This window comes from Apis mellifera, linkage group LG1 (genome assembly GCF_003254395.2).
Source record: "Apis mellifera strain DH4 linkage group LG1, Amel_HAv3.1, whole genome shotgun sequence".
Taxonomy (NCBI): domain Eukaryota; kingdom Metazoa; phylum Arthropoda; class Insecta; order Hymenoptera; family Apidae; genus Apis; species Apis mellifera.
In genome coordinates this window covers 7,072,668-7,089,290 of record NC_037638.1, presented here as the reverse complement: position 1 = coordinate 7,089,290, position 16,623 = coordinate 7,072,668, and the positions used below count along the sequence as shown (strand labels likewise).

Below are 16,623 nucleotides of genomic sequence, written 5' to 3'. Positions count from 1 at the left end.
TACAAGTCAACACTTGTTGGCATTACTGAATGGTTTTATCGATTAAATGTTAACGCAATGGAGACGCGACTTTATGTTCATATATATTATAAATATTGTTTATATATAAATAATCACTTTGTATTACGAACAATTTTTATTAAGTATTATGTACACAAATTTTTAATACATTTATATTTATATATGAAATATTTAACATATATATATATAAATGAATTTTTTATAATTCTGAATATTGTATGTTAAAATAATTATCTTAACTAATTCCTATATTTGATTTACAAATAATCATATTATTTACTATTTTTATAAATTTTCAATATTTAAAATTTGCATTTGCAAATATAATATTATTATTAAAAATATTAAACGTCGTTCAAAAATCAAGTGCAATACAAATATTTTATAGATAATAAAATGGAAGCGAGTTATAATTTAAAAACTGATTTTAAATTCTTAATATATCTGAATATTATTATACATATTTATATTTACTAAAAAATCGTTTTAGTCATATTATAAATTACAAACTTAAAAATCATTGCACACAAAAATTACACGAAAATATTTGGGTAGCTTATTAATATACAAAACGATCTTACAAAATTTGTATGTATTTAAAAAGTAATAATTACATTAGCGTTACCAGATCGAGGGAATAATGGGAAAAAGACGAATGATAATGATAGGATAACGACGTTATTATTAATCACTCATATTTAAAGAGTGGCAGTAGGGGTATTAGAATATACATAGCATATTTTTTTGTGAGGAAATTCTTCTGGCAACGCTAAATTATATTAATGAGTTGCAACATGTTTTTGCAAATCTTCAAGACTGGGAAATGGTTTATCACATAACTGACAAACATGTGCATTTCCATTATGTATATCTAAATGTTCTGATAAATCTTCTTCTGTGTCAAAAAGTTCATCACAAATCATACATTGATATTCACAAGCTTTTATTCCTTGTTTTTCCCATTCTGCTATTGCAGCTTCTTCTTCATGAGCTTGCATGTGCATTTCTAATAACATTTCTGAATTAAATGTTTCTGCACATTGCAGACATTGATAAGGTTCTTCATTTGATTTATCATTTTCATTGGCAATATTAATAAGATTAGGATTATCATCCTCTTCATCAAATAAATGTTTTTCAACATGTGCTTCTAATGCTTCTTCAGAATCTAGTGAATCTCCACAAATTGCGCATTGATATTGTTCTTTACCAGGACTTTGATCATCCTCGCTTATATCATCACAATGTTTTTGTAAATGATCTTTTAATATTTCTTCATCTGTAAATATTTTATCACATACAAAACAAGTATATGTTTCTTTTGGTTTCTCTACTCCTGACACGAAATTTCCTCGATTTTTAGATATTCCAATTTTCTCTGATTGAACATTGCTTATTTCTATTCTAGAAGTATCCGATTTTATTAGATTATTTTCTATTTTTGAAAGTTGACTTTTTTCGGATTTTAAATGTATTGTTTCTTTAGAATTTTGTGATGTATTCGCATTTAATTTCTGAGTATCTCCTTTTGTTATATTTTCTATATTAAATTCAGACTGATCATGGCTTTCTAGATGGCGTACCAAAAGTTTTTCAGTTCGGAACGTAGAATTACATACATAACATTTGTGAATTTGTTGTTTTGATGATTTACATACATGAGCTTTTACAAATCTAGCTTCTACTATTTCATGACATCTCTTACATCTCATCATTTTATGTTTATTATGTCGCGATATAGAAGTAGTTTCTGTTTTATGCATACGAACATGTGTTACCGCATCATTATAATTATCAAATGATAGTTCGCACATGCCGCATATATGTTTCTCACCATGTGACGAAATTATTTTAAAAACATTTTCTTGAATTTCTATCTTATGTTCATTTTTAACAGTAGCAATAGAATCCGCAATTTTTGGCTCTTTTACTTGTTTCATAATGTTAATTTGTTCTTTATCTTCTTGTAACTTTTGTGTATTTTGATTATCTGGCTTAGAGGCTTCAGATGTCTCATCTGATAAATATGAATCAGAATCTAAAGCCGAAGTATTATAGTCATTATATCTTATTGGTAGTACACTTTGTCTTTTATGAGAAACCATACTAAATGGTCCGCCGAGTTTATTTTTAACTGTACGTTTAATTAAAACATGCATATTATTAATATTTCGTTGTATACTTTCTTTTGCTAAATCTAAACGTTTTAATAGAACTTTAGGTTGATACTTTTTAGAATTCATAGCTTCTTTTACAAATGTTGGTGAAACTTTTCCTGATTGTTGGGAGTATGAATTAAAATCAGAACCACAACTTCTCATCATAGATGATTCAAAATTTTTCTTTATAGTTTTTTCTATAATATTTTTCAATTGTTGATCTAAAGTTTGATATGAAGTTTTACATCCTCCTTTATTTTTTTTTACATTATCATTATTTGTCCCAAATAATCTATGTTTCATTTCTTTTTCTACAAAACCTGCTAATTCAACTTGTACACGTTTTAATGCTTCTATTTCTGTTCCTTCCACTTCTATATTTAAACATCTCTCAATACATTTTTTATTATTAGCATCTATTGGAACTGGATTAATTCTACGAAGTTGAACAGCATCAATAATATCAGTATTTTTTTCTTGAGAATTTTGTTCAATAGTCCCATTTTTAAATTCTTTTGACAAATTATTTAAATTTGCTTTATTTAAATAATGGGGTTCTGCAAGCATTAATGTAGAAGTAACAATATATGTAGCATCTCCAATTTGTAATTCTGATTTTACTGAACATGGTGTAAATGTATCTTCTATTATTTCTATTCCATTTTTTTCTGATGATTGTTTTTCAATAACTTTTTCTGGCAATAATACAGGAAGACTTTCTTTCTCTTTTAAATCTTTAGAAAATTTATCTTTTTTTACTTCAGTGCATTCTTTTATAGATATATTTTTATCTTCAGTTAATGAAACATCAGAATTAATATCTTTAAGAGATCTTGTTCTATGCGTATCGGAATCACTATCTACACTCATAAAATTATTTCTATCACTTTTAGTGGTATATTTATCTGTCATATTAGTTTCCAAATTTTTTAATACTCTAATCAATCTTTTTTGCTTTTCAATTTCTTTATCCATATTTGTTTTTGCTCGAGCCTTCTGCACCGGTGATAATTGTGTATCATCTGATGCCATAGAATCTGTATCTGAAACACTTTCTCCTGTTGCTGCAAGAAGAGCCTTTTTTCTTGCAACCCATCTTTTAGTTGATGCTTTTCTTCGTTCAGTTATATTGCGTCTTCCAGTTAATGGTTTAACTTTCATTGGAACTAATGTTGGTTTTAATTGAATTTTATCTTTATTTTCTTGTTTTTCATTATTTTTACATTTATCATCATTAGAAGCATCATGTGCCTTTTGTGAAGAATCCTTTGAAGATGTAACATCATCTTCAGATATATACATATCTTTGAGCATTGTTTGATTTGTTATATTTTCATTATTTGTAAATTGTAAAGGAATTAATGCTGGTACATCTGTTTTTGATTTTTTCTGAAATAAATGTTTTTATGAAATTTTATTATTAAAAAATTGAAAAATATTTATTAAAAAAAAAGTTATTAATTAAAAAATTAAAAAATAATTGAAAAATTATGTTAAAATTATTATTAATATTAAATAATGTTAAAATTATTATTATTTATACCTTATCAAAAGAATCAGAAAGACTATCATCTCCACTTTGTTCTAAATTATTACATGATCTTTTGGACTTAGAATTCTAAAAAACAATTAAAAGGATAATTAAAATTACAACAAAATTATCAAATATATATATGAATAAAACTATAAAATATTATTGTATATATACTGTATAATAATAAATAATATTACATATATGTAAATATTATTTTACGTATTATAAAATATATATATATATATTCAATTATATAGAACTAAAAATTTAAGATTAAATTAATTGAATTTACTTTTATAAAATAGAAATTATTTTCTTTTCTACAATAATTATCTTACCTCATTATCAGAAGTTTCTATAAGTTCTAATTGACTTAATAACATTTGATTTGATCGTATAAATTGTTCTTTAAATTCATCCCACATATCCAATTTGTAAAGACATATATGACATATAACATTTGGTAAGCCATGCTCATCTTTAATCTAAAAAGAAAAAAAATGTTCAATTATAGAATAAAAGAAGCATATAATTAAAGTTAAAAAAGTGATATAAACATACATTGATAGAAGTACATTTACTTAAATCAGTTAATCTTGATTGTATAACTTCATCAAATAAATTAGTCATGCATGCATGATCAACGAGGCAAATACGGCATCTTTCTTTTATATTTGATAATTTACGTTTTCTCGACATTTTTCCACTTGTAGGAAAGCAATTATGCGTATCGGTATTGATACCGAACACTGTGAATATGTTACGAATGAACTATGGCGGGTGCAATAACGATAGATCGATATATTCAATATTACCAGAATTATTCTTTTACAAAAATTATATTTCGATATTCCTATTATTATTTTTTAATTACTAATAATAAATAATAAAGTAATAAGTAATAAATAATGATAATATTATTTTTTCCATTTTTTTCCGATTTTATTCCATATATTAAAATAAAATTTATAGATATGTTCAAGTTATTATATACAATAAATTGCGCCAAAAATTTATACGTAATAAGTATATTTTATTTTTTCAATTCCATAGATTTAATTCCAAATTCTTTTAATTATTTTGAAAAATGATAAAAAAATAATTTTTTGAGAAAATTCAAAAAGAAAATAAATAAATTTTTGCATAAAAGGAAAATGGATGAAACGATTAAGGTGGATTTTCAAGAAAAACTGCTAACTATTAAAATACTTCATATTTGTAAATCAAATTAAGTAGTCTATATATTATATAGTTTATATACATTTAATCTTAAATTTAAATTCTTAAATATTAAATTTCATGAAAGTTATAATGAAAATAGTATTATATAATATTCAATATCGTTGTGTTTCTAATATTATTTTGTCATGCACAAATTAGTACGCATGATCGAGATTTACATCGTTGACTATAGAAGTAGCTTCATAAGCTAATCGTTCAGTTTCCCTTTGAGCTGCGATTGCCGCATGTTCTTCAGCGATTTTTTGGTAAAGTTGAATATGTTTGTCCTTTGCTCTTTCTACACTTGCAGAATTCTATAAAATAGATCAACAGGTGAAAATTATCATTTCAAATTATTTTTATCTAGCAATGAAAATAAATCTTATTTGAATATATTTATTTACAATTTTTTAAAAAATGCATAAAATTTGCGAGTATTTTATTAACAAATAAATACAAAAATTCAAATTTTAAATAAATGATTTTTCGAAAAATTTTATTATGATCGAAAACAGTTTCTAACCTAAAATAGTTTTCATTATCATTATTTCTATCAAATTTCAAATATTGGCAATACCCAATATTTTTTATTTTTATTATCATCTGAATCTTAAATTAAGAATCCATAGAAAAAAAAATTATATGTTCATTACTTGTGGAAGATTGATTGGAACACCATGAGCATTTGCTTCAGCTATCTTTTGATACAATCGAAAATGTTTTTCCTTTGCGAGTCTCACTGTTTCAGAATCGACAGGTTGAACAACTGTATCTTCATAATTTATTAAAGATGCGTGAAATCCATTTTCATCAGCTATATATTGTACTGTTCGTATTTTATGTTTGGGATCGATAAAAGAATAAGAACCTAAAAAATACATTAGAGACGTACATTAAATTACATTAAATAATTTTTCTTAATTAGAAAAAAAATTTATTTAATTTTTTAAAATTCGATGTTTGGACATTTAATAATTACCTTGAACATGTCCAGTACCATCTCCACTTTCTTGATGAATACGATCTATATTTCCAGGATATCGTCCTGCTTGATAATGAAAGCTATAAGGTTTAGGCGATGATGGAGTAGTCGTTGTAGATGATTCTGACAAAAGATGTGATATGTTCCCCAGGCAAGGGCTAATCAGAATAAATGCTATCTGATCGAAAGTGTAATCATTTAATTAGTTATATTTATTAATTTATTTTAAAATAATTTAATTGAATGTAAATTAATTAATACTATTTTATAATAACGTAATTGCTGTTTGAGAATGTAGAAATCAATCTTTTAATAATAAAAGTGATATTTATATATCAGAAACAAAGAATTAATAAAACATATATATAGGTATCAGATGATGAGATTTCAAGTTAAATTCCAAACCGATTACGGAATCATTTGATCATATCATGCAATAGCAATCTGTGAAAAAAAAATTATTTTTTTTCAATATATATTATAATAATAATTATTATTATTTTTATTTTTTAAAGATCTTAAGCATTTAGTATGTCACGAACGACAAAGAAATTACTTTACGAAATTATTTAATAATTTAATTATTTAAAATTGATTATATAAAATATCAAAATTAAGATATATTGCTAAGGATAAAATAATAATTATATATTAATAATTATATGTATTAAATATTGTGAAATTACAATAAAATTGTGATGCACTTGCCATTAAGTTCTCCATCTTTACAATTGTGACACTTCGTGTAGATACTTTCGTTTTCACGAATCGATATAAACTGAGTGAAAGTAAAATAAGAAACTGACGAAAAGGTAGAAGCAATATATATTAAGTCTGTTTTAACATTGATACTTTTTCGAACGTAGTAAATATTTCTTTATAATAAAATTGTTATAAATGAATTTCTATCATTAAAGAATTAAAAATACAATAACAAAATATAAAAAAAGTTGTTTATGGATAAATGATTTATTTATTTATTATTTAAAATTTTCTGGAATAGATATAATATAATCATTTAAAAAATTTGTTTAAAATAAAAATATCAATTTAATCATTAAGATTTATGCAATTGAAAATTTAATCAATATCGAGTTTCTTGAATGTTCCTTCAACACCAAAAAGATCAGTTGCTGTTTTCCCTTTACCCATTCTTAGGGATTCGTTAACGACTTTCATTTCTTCTTGTATGAACCAGTCACGATTCTCTTCGAGCATTTTGATCGTTTTTTTATGAAATTCCATTAAAGAACCAGCTTTTCCTCCGGCCTCATTTGGTAGTATATCTATAGGTATAAATTTCGACAATGTGTCTAAAGTTGTATGTGTGTGAAGCTGAAAAAAATTTTTAATATTATTAACGAAATCTTTGAAATTTTTTAAAATTATTTAAATTGTTAAAACATTAATCAGAATATTAAAATATAGTATATATTACCATATCTAATAATTCCTTTTTCATGAATGGTTTCATCATATTTAATATCACATCCATTACAGATGTAATATTCATAAAATGAAATCCTTTCAAACGAACTGGTAATGCTTCTTGTAAATAAATAAGATACTTTTTTAATCCTACAGGATTTAATCGAGCAGCATGTCCGAAAACAACATTCTTCATATCGAATAAAATTATATGTCCATTTGTTGTGCCTTCTTTATAAAGCCATAGATCAAGAGTCATGCTCAGATATTTCATTGTATCATTATAAACGTAATTTGAAGGATCAGGATCGATTAATCTTCCATAAAGAATTGCATATCCTTCCGGCGTTTTATTTTCTAAGACTTGAATAGTCCTGAAACGAATTTTATAAAATATAATATAATTTTTATAATATTAATATTATAAAAATTAAAAATATATTTCAAAAAAATATTTTCACTTAAAAAAAAGAGTTATTATTATTAATTCAATAAGATAACGTTTATTTCTAAAAGATAAGTAATAAATTTTATTTATATAATTTTATCTATATAAATGATAATTAAAATACGGAAATTAAAAATAATGATTATGAAAATGAAGAATATTTCATAATATGTTTATATAATTCTTATAAATTAAAATTAATTTCTTATAAAATTGTTTTTAAAAATTGAATTTTTCAATATTTTTTAATTCTTTTTAAAAAGATATAGAAATAATATTCTACAAGAGTTATTACATAATTATTACATAATTTTTATATTTAAATATATTTAATTATTTTTTCAAATATTTGAGAAATATTGAAGAATTAAATAAATAATTAAATAATTTAAAAATAGAAAAACTTACACAGTTTGAAAAGATTTCCTTAATTCCTTTGATCCCAAAGGATCTCTATTAGAGAAAAATTCAGGGACATGGCTTTTTATAGTGAAATATGTATCAATAGTTGTCTTCGTGGCTTCTATTTTATAATAATTACTATGTAAAAATAAGGCCAACTCTGAATCTGTTATTTGTGGTAAATGAGGTTGTTTCTTATACCATTCTTTTAATATTTGTATATCTTCATCTTTCAATTCTGGATTTTTTTTCAATTCTTCTTCGTATGATATTCTTTGAAATGTGCCCATATTGCGTATGAATTTCTTAAAAATATATGTACAATTTTTTAACTACATAAAAACATTTAACGATATTGTTCTATCATTTATAATAATAATAAAAAGACAAAAATTTTATAATAATAATTATAATTTCAGATATAATTGAATAATAGAAATATAATTTTTTTTACTAATAATAAAACGTTCAAGATATTTGCGTTTTAAATTTCATTATTTCAATTAAATTTAATGAAAATAATTTATTTATTGATATATATTTATTTCATTTTTAAAAATGAATTTATATTATTAAATTTTTATAGAAATCATGCTTGGATTTATCAAATAATTTAAATAATATATGTATATAATAGAAGTAAAGTACTTACTATATGATAGAAGAAAAATCTTTATTTTGTAGAGATCACGTTGATGGTTTGAATAATACTGAGTATCATTCATGTACAATCGAGCAATGAAATGAGTTAGCATATAATCGCAAACAGCATGTTGCAAGGTTGTCAGATTTATAAATGTTAATTTATAATATATTTATCTTTGAATTATATGAAAATTATATTATAAAAATTTCATGATTCATTCAATTATAAAATATAAAATATATATAAAAATTATACATTTACAAAATTATATATATATTTTTTTAATTATATATATATATATATAAATTATAAAAATATATATTATTTATAGTATTAAAAAAATCTATGAAAACAAATGTATTTATATAAAAAAAAAGTTATTAATATAGAATATTTAACAATAAATTTTGATATTAATTTATAATAAATGTAATATATATATTTCCTTTTTATTTTAATTAGCAAACATATATAAATTATAAATTATCTTTCAAATAATCTTTCAAATAAATTTAAATAATATCGAGTTTTTATAACAATTGATTTTTAGTTTCAAGAAACAAATTTATTATTATTATATATAAATTTTTAAGTTAAGTTTTTAATTTGTTAATTCAAAATATAATTTCTTTTTTTAAGACAATTTTCTACCTAGTGATCTATTTTTCAAATCCATTTTTAAAGAAATTTACAGATTTTGAATTATATATAAAAATAATGGATTTTTTCCAATTTCAATATTTTAAAAAAATATTTTCTTTCCATTTAAATTTAATAGAATATACTATTGTACATGAAATATACGAGCACTATGATTCTAATATTGGAAATATAGTTTTCAGTAAAAATAATAAATATTATTTCTCTAAATTTAAATATCATTACTAAAATTTAAATATCATTGAAAAATTTGCACAAGATACAAATTACATGATAAAGAAGAAAAATTTAATTCAAGTCATCATGAATAAGAACTTGTAATTATATAAAATTATAAGTTTAGAAATACCTTGGACTTTATATTCCTATAAGGTAAAATAGATTTTCTGAATACATTATTAAGAATATACTTTTTAATAAAATTTTACGCAACAAATAATTTAATTATTTTAATAAATCTGTTTCCCAACGATTTATCCATTTAGAAATTATGATTTTAAAAATTATCTAATCATTTTATCGTCAATTAAAAAATTTTAATTAATTATTCTATGATATTAATCTTAATTAATCTTAATAAAAAATAATTAATACTTAATAACATAAGTACAAAATCAGGAGATTAAAATATATTATTATTTTTTTCAGCATACATTTACAATTATTCTATTTGATTGAAAATATTAAATATCAATTTTTATCAATAAGATTATTATAAAATATATATAATAATTTTTTTTTTAGATTATCTTACTAATATTATGCAATGTTATCGTTTGCTAATAATTAAAAAAAATATTATAATAAATCTTCTAAATCTACTATCCGTGTGAAAATAAGAAAAAAAAAAATAAATCTTCTATATATAAAAAAATAAAGAATGCACATAGTTTCCTTTTTTTCCTTTCTTAATCTATTTCGAGCTTCTTGAAGGTTCCTTCGACACCGAAAAAATCGTTCGCAATCTTATTTTTTCCAATACGCAATGATTCATCTACAGTTGATAATTTCACCTCTTCGATAAACCATTCTCGTTTATCATCGATCTCCTTTATCTCATTTTCGTGCATTTGAATTATCGATCCTGCTTTTCCTCCGATTTCATTAGGAAGAAGATCAAGAGAAACAAATTCTTCCAATGTATTTAACGACGAATGTAAATGTATCTAGAAAATAAATTAATAAACTATTATATCTGTTTTGTCTAAAAATTATTGAACAAATAATTGAGATAAATAATAAAATTAACAATAATCAAAATATTTCATATGTGCAATATACAATATGATACTTGATATATATTTATAAATTTGACAGAAAAAAATATATTACTTTATAGATTGGGAAATTATTTTATTATTTTACTTAGAGTTTAAATAAGTAAATTATTTCTTACGTAAGATACGTGTATAAATAAATACGTGTATAAATAAAAATTATTCTTTGAAAAGATATCTCTTAATTATATATATTCTCATCATTTCAAGTATAAATTGCAAACAATCGGTATATTCATTACAAATGCAAATTGCAAATGTACATTAAAAAAAATGAAAAAAAGAATGAAATAGAAATCGATATATACTATTTATGATTTATGCTAATTAATAAATATACAAAAGTTTCCATACATTATTTTACAAAAAAATTTATCTAACCCGAAAATCAGATTTCAATGAAAGTAATATATTATATGCATTTTTATATGTATTTTTAATTTTTATTTAAATAATGAAAAATTTATGATTACTTTTTCATCGTTTCAATGATATTTTGCTAATTAAAAAATTATTTCATGTATATATAATTACTATGTTTTATTCATAATTTCATGTAAAACGGAATTGTTTGTATTGTTCAATAATACAATTGATTTCCCAGGAGATATAAAAATTTATATAAGTAATTATTGAACATATGTACATTATTAATATTATATTTTCATAAAATAATTTGATAGTATTATGATTAAAATTATTAATCTATTTTATAGATAAAATATATAATGAATGATTATAATCATGAAAATAAATAATTATATTTTCATATAACAATGTATAAAATCTAATTATTTTAATATTAAATTGAAGTATTTTATTTAAAAACAATAGAAATATGAATAAAAAAACTTTCTATGTATGTAAAATTTCGATATCTCTTACCATGTTCCAAAATTCCTTTTTCATGAACGGCTTCGCCATATTTATTATCACATCCATTACCGATGGAGTATTGATAAAATGTATTCCTTTGAGTCGGACAGGTATTCCTTCTTGGATATACGTCACTAACTTCTTCATACCCATAGGATTTATTCGCCCAACATGGCCCAAAGACACATTAGCTGAGTCTCCGATAAAAATATACCCATCGCAAATACCATTTCTCAAACCAATTAAATCACTTTCCATGAAGAAATATTTGCAACTATCTTCGAAAGAGTAGTGTGATGGATCGGTATCTATTAATTTCGCGAAAAGTATCTTGTGCCCTTGTTTCGAGAGTCCAGGTAATTCAGTCGCGAATCTGTATTGCAGTAAAAAATTAAATTTATTTTCCCGCGATGAGAAAAAACCATGACGAATGATATAATCTATAATAAAGAACGAAAGAATATATATATAAAGAAGAAGTAAAACTCACACGACATTGAATATCTGACGCAATTCTTTCGATCCTAAAGGATCTCTGTTTGAGAAAAATTCAGGAACATGGGATCTAATGGTGAAGAAATTCTCTATAGTATTTTTAGCCGCTTCTATGCTATAATAATTACTGTGCAAGAACATAATTAAATGTAGATCAGAGGGTTTAGGCAAATGTTGTTGCTTTTCACACCATTCCCTCAACATCTCGATATCTGATATCTTTAATTTCGGATTCTTTTTCAATTCTTCCTCCATTGAAAAAGGATAAGGCACAGGAATCATCTTCTTTGTAGCCATGTTTCCTTCACACTGCAAACAAGTTGTATACGGATGAATTGAAAAAGTAAATTCCACTGAATAAAAAAGAAATATAAAGAGTTTTTGTCGCGTTGCAATGATTATTACTAGAAAATCCTTGAATCGTAAAAAATTCATTAGCTTTGCTCACTGAATCACGATAAATGCGGCACTATCATATTAATTCCACATTTAGATACACATTTAGAATATTACCGATTGTTGAAATTGGCAAAAATAGCGTTGTCCTTGCGAACATCGATTCAAGATAAGGCAAAAGAATAACACTGAGGTTGCAAAGAGAATTGGTTTAATGTCTCGACGAAGAGTGAAAGAAATTGTGGACGTCTTGATTTTTAATTCATAGCACAAATTAATTGGACTCGAATTCGTATGGTGTAACGTGTTATGAAGCAACAGCACTAGGTTAAGTGTAGAAAACGTGTTCATTTCCGATTAAAGAGTAGCGTATTTTCTCCCCATATTTTTTTCTCCAGATTTGTACGAAACACGGAAGAAGTAGATAATTACCGCAACCATCAAACCGTATATTAGACGTTCTCAATCATTTTGTTTATATACATTGAAGATGAACATTGAAGGAAAATGAACATTAAGAATAACATCCTGTTTCGTTAGAAGAATCTTTTTATTAAAAAATACAATGGTCGAATTTTTATAAAAATTGAAATAATAATAATAAATGACTGCAATTGTATTAAAAAATCGTTAATTGTTCTTTTAAAAATAATAATGGATACTTATTTTAACTAAGTAATGGTTTCTTAGGACCAATTTTAGATGTAATATATTTCTCGTCATTAAAATTCGTCGATATCACCAGATTGTTAATTAATTTTCATAAGGGAACATGAACTAAAGAATTATGAAAGCATTCATCGGAATGAAAGAGGTCGGCGACGTAAAAGAATTGCGACGCTTTCTAATTTAATCATTTTCTGATCTAATTCCTTCACGTTCCGCTTTGGAAGTAGACATTCTAATGACTATGAAATTCTTAATAATCCATATTTAATTAAAATTTTTATAATATATAGTAATATAACTAAAAACTAATTATAAAAACAATAATTATATTAATTTTTCCAATAGGATTTTACATCATACAAAATAAAATAAACTTTTTAAATATATTTATTTTTATTAAAAAAAAAAATGATTTTCCTTGCACGAAAAACATTGACTTTAATATAAAATAAATATAATATATTAAAAATTTTGCATATGTATTTATATATTATAGTTACATACTTATTATTGATTTGAAAAACATTTCATTAGATAACAGTATGCAATTAATATATGATATTAATATATATATTAATATATGATTTTAATAAAATATCCCATTTTTTTTAATAGCAATTATTATATCATATATTACAAATAATAATATGATATACAAAATTATATTATTTTTTTAATTCATTAATCTTTCTTGTAAATAATATAATGCGTTCATCTTATATTTTTATATTATTATATTAAATATTTATATATATTATTCTAAATATAACATAAAAATATTAATTTAACATTTCTTTTTTAGGTTAAAAAATCTCTGATTTCTTATAACAAAATGCATTTTTTCGTTCCTTAAATGGCCATAGAAAACAATGGCGCTGTTGTCGCTACAATGCATTTGATTACAATTTACCTGTGACTTTATGACATAAGCTTCGATATGTACACGAAAACTTTCAGAGTGAGAAATTGTGAAAAAATTTTTGATAAAGATTGTATAAATTTTGCAATTGGATTCAAATATATTTTGCCTGTTTTTTAATAAAAAAGATAGTGTTTTATATTTATTGTGGTCGAAAATAATCGACTACTACGAATTAATGTACTATGAACCGTTTGGATGATCCTCCGAGTCTCATGAAAGGCAGAAAACCATCTTTCATTGGAATGAACGGTATTTTTTATATATATATATATATAATATATATAAATTATATTTTCATAATTCTTAAAACTCTTAAGATTGTTGCTTTTGTATATAAATCAGTTGTATATTATTTCTTTCTTATTGATATTAATGCGTATATTATTACATGCGACATTTTATACAAAACTTAATTTTGTTAATTTATTGAATTAAAAGAATATTAATTTTTCTTTTTTAATTTATATTTTCACAAAAATATATTTATATACTTCGTTTATACTAAGTTTTTCTCTGTTGAATTTATTGTGTTATTTGTATCTTTTAAATTTTTTATATCGACAAATATATGAATTTTATTATTATTATATCTATTATTTTAACTTTATTTAAAATTACATATATCATAAAATTAAATATTTTAAAATATAATAATCATAAATTATACGTATTTGTTCCTTAACAAGTTTTAGGTTAGATTATATTTGTAGAGTTTTTTATTTCTTTTATATGTTTTATTGTTTTTCTTATATATAAAAAGTAAGTCAATCTAAAAATTATATTAAAAATTATATGATAACTTTTACTATATTTTTTGTTTAATGCATTTGTTTTTAGGGGGTCCAGAAACAGATGATCAACAACGTTTAAGATTTCAAGTTGAATTAGAATTTGTTCAGTGTCTTGCAAATCCAAACTATTTAAATTGTATGTTAGATAATAATTAAAATGTTTTGTAATTTATTAAGAAAATACTTATAATTATTATTTTAGTTTTAGCACAACGTGGTTACTTTAAAGATTCAACATTTATAAATTACCTTAAATATCTACTATATTGGAAAGAGCCAGAATATGCAAAATATTTGAAATATCCTATGTGTTTGTACTTTTTAGATTTATTACAATATGAACATTTTAGAAGAGAAGTAGTAAATTCTCAATGTACAAAGTTTATAGATGATCAACAAATTTTATTATGGCAACATTATACCAGACGTAGAACAAGATTATTACAGACTGCTGCAGAGCAAACGCAACATACAAATCCTCAAAATAATGGTATTGTACAACCTAAAGTTCCTTGAATAATATATGACAAACTCATTAAACTATTAAATGGGTCCATAAGAACTACAATATTAAAATGGCATTACACAAAAATGTCTATAACTGTAGTTCCTTATCAGAATTGTTTTAGTTATGTTTTTTGGCTGTGATAAATCACAAATAAAGTACTTTTCTATGTTCTCAATATATCTTTGATTACATTTCTACCCTTTTTCCTTCTATCTCTTGTTTATATTAATATGTATTTAATATAATTTATAAAATATATTAAAATGATGATTTAAAAAAATTAATTATATAAGCAATAAAACGCTAATTTAATTAAAATAAATAAATAATATTATAAAAGTTTTAATAAATTAAATATCAAATTTAGAGAAGTATATTATTTTAACTATTGTGTGAAGGCAATCTGAAATGAAGACACTCCAATTGTAGAATCTGATTTTGAACGCTGAAATCTGAATAGTTATTAAAGCATAAGTTTTTGTGACTTTATTTTTCAAGACTGTGGAAAAAAATTATTGAAAACATGGATAAAAATGCAAATTTGAATGATCTTAGTAAGTCCATTTATAATATTCATTTATAAAGTTTAATTTATTTTAAAACATTATATATCAATGTAATTTTCATTCTATTCTAGTTTATTTTTTGTAAATCTATTCAAAATTTTTATTTTTTAAAAAATGACAATAAAAGAATATACTTACTGTGACAAATAATAAAGTGTAAACATATACTTATTATATAAAAATAATCTTTACAATAGTTAATCCTTATATTTAAATTATTATAATGCAAACTTTGGCATTTATTAGATTTATATACAAAATTATTAATTTAGTATGTAAATATCTAATTAAAAATAAAATAAGAATGTTATTTTGATTTTACTTGTACAAAATATTATTTTTGTAAATTAATTTCATAATTATATATACAAATATATTTGTTTAATGTTGATAATAAAAAAATTATAAGAATATTTTAAAAAAACTATTACACATCGTTAATTCAGCCTCTAAAATGCAAAAAATAAAGAATTTTTTATCACTTATAGTTAATTATTTTAATTTATAGCACTTAAATGTATAATAGGCAGTGATTGATTACTATAAGTTCTAATATTTCATACATTAAACATACAAATAATAAATAATATTAGATTATTATAAAATATTATAATAATCTAAC

The 16,623-nt window shown here is 22.5% G+C and overlaps 4 protein-coding genes across 5 annotated transcripts; 1 reads left to right on the top strand and 3 right to left on the bottom strand.

Annotated features, from left to right (window-relative positions):
• Positions 1 to 598: 598 nt before the first annotated feature.
• On the bottom strand, positions 599 to 4,496 carry LOC413055. Its single transcript, XM_396506.7, has 4 exons — positions 4,276 to 4,496; positions 4,053 to 4,199; positions 3,724 to 3,798; positions 599 to 3,569 (listed from the first exon to the last, which is right to left on the bottom strand). Exons 1-4 carry the CDS (start codon positions 4,411 to 4,413, stop codon positions 801 to 803), a joined length of 3,129 nt encoding a protein of 1,042 aa, XP_396506.4. The 5' UTR covers positions 4,414 to 4,496; the 3' UTR covers positions 599 to 800.
• A 546-nt stretch (positions 4,497 to 5,042) lies between these two features.
• On the bottom strand, positions 5,043 to 6,861 carry LOC726451 (cuticle protein 16.8). The gene is made up of 4 exons (XM_001122183.4): positions 6,626 to 6,861; positions 5,915 to 6,095; positions 5,589 to 5,803; positions 5,043 to 5,249 (listed from the first exon to the last, which is right to left on the bottom strand). Exons 1-4 carry the CDS (start codon positions 6,638 to 6,640, stop codon positions 5,091 to 5,093), a joined length of 570 nt encoding a protein of 189 aa, XP_001122183.1. The 5' UTR covers positions 6,641 to 6,861; the 3' UTR covers positions 5,043 to 5,090.
• Positions 5,072 to 15,614, top strand: LOC409749 (mediator of RNA polymerase II transcription subunit 31). 2 transcript variants are annotated; one of them, XM_006565283.3, is made up of 4 exons: positions 5,072 to 5,201; positions 14,017 to 14,385; positions 14,974 to 15,063; positions 15,130 to 15,614. In XM_006565283.3, the coding sequence occupies exons 2-4, from the start codon at positions 14,319 to 14,321 to the stop codon at positions 15,441 to 15,443; spliced, it is 471 nt and encodes a 156-aa protein (XP_006565346.1). In that variant the 5' UTR covers positions 5,072 to 5,201; positions 14,017 to 14,318; the 3' UTR covers positions 15,444 to 15,614. The 2 variants fall into 2 exon arrangements, with proteins under 2 accessions (XP_006565346.1, XP_393244.1); XM_393244.7 differs by having other exon boundaries at positions 5,154 to 5,268.
• On the bottom strand, positions 6,975 to 12,945 carry LOC413056. The gene is made up of 9 exons (XM_026446267.1): positions 12,663 to 12,945; positions 12,145 to 12,458; positions 11,664 to 12,027; positions 10,413 to 10,667; positions 9,817 to 9,866; positions 8,848 to 8,866; positions 8,202 to 8,500; positions 7,356 to 7,719; positions 6,975 to 7,252 (listed from the first exon to the last, which is right to left on the bottom strand). The coding sequence occupies exons 1-9, from the start codon at positions 12,894 to 12,896 to the stop codon at positions 6,998 to 7,000; spliced, it is 2,154 nt and encodes a 717-aa protein (XP_026302052.1). The 5' UTR covers positions 12,897 to 12,945; the 3' UTR covers positions 6,975 to 6,997.
• Positions 15,615 to 16,623: the final 1,009 nt, after the last annotated feature.

Coding starts and splice junctions, on each gene's coding strand:
- LOC413056 (XM_026446267.1), bottom strand. CDS start 12,896: ATGAACACGTTTTCTACACTTAACCTAGTGCTGTTGCTTCATAACACG. Junction 12,459..12,662: donor TTTGCCAATTTCAACAATCG/GTAATATTCTAA, acceptor ACTTGTTTGCAG/TGTGAAGGAAACATGGCTAC. Junction 7,720..8,201: donor AGGAAATCTTTTCAAACTGT/GTAAGTTTTTCT, acceptor AATTCGTTTCAG/GACTATTCAAGTCTTAGAAA.
- LOC726451 (XM_001122183.4), bottom strand. Junction 5,804..5,914: donor TGGTACTGGACATGTTCAAG/GTAATTATTAAA, acceptor TGTATTTTTTAG/GTTCTTATTCTTTTATCGAT. Junction 5,250..5,588: donor TTCCAATCAATCTTCCACAA/GTAATGAACATA, acceptor TCTATTTTATAG/AATTCTGCAAGTGTAGAAAG.
- LOC409749 (XM_006565283.3), top strand. CDS start 14,319: ATGAACCGTTTGGATGATCCTCCGAGTCTCATGAAAGGCAGAAAACCA. Junction 14,386..14,973: donor ATCTTTCATTGGAATGAACG/GTATTTTTTATA, acceptor ATTTGTTTTTAG/GGGGTCCAGAAACAGATGAT. Junction 15,064..15,129: donor AAATCCAAACTATTTAAATT/GTATGTTAGATA, acceptor TTATTATTTTAG/TTTTAGCACAACGTGGTTAC.
- LOC413055 (XM_396506.7), bottom strand. CDS start 4,413: ATGTCGAGAAAACGTAAATTATCAAATATAAAAGAAAGATGCCGTATT. Junction 3,799..4,052: donor TAGAAACTTCTGATAATGAG/GTAAGATAATTA, acceptor ATTGTTTTTTAG/AATTCTAAGTCCAAAAGATC. Junction 3,570..3,723: donor TTTCTGATTCTTTTGATAAG/GTATAAATAATA, acceptor CATTTATTTCAG/AAAAAATCAAAAACAGATGT.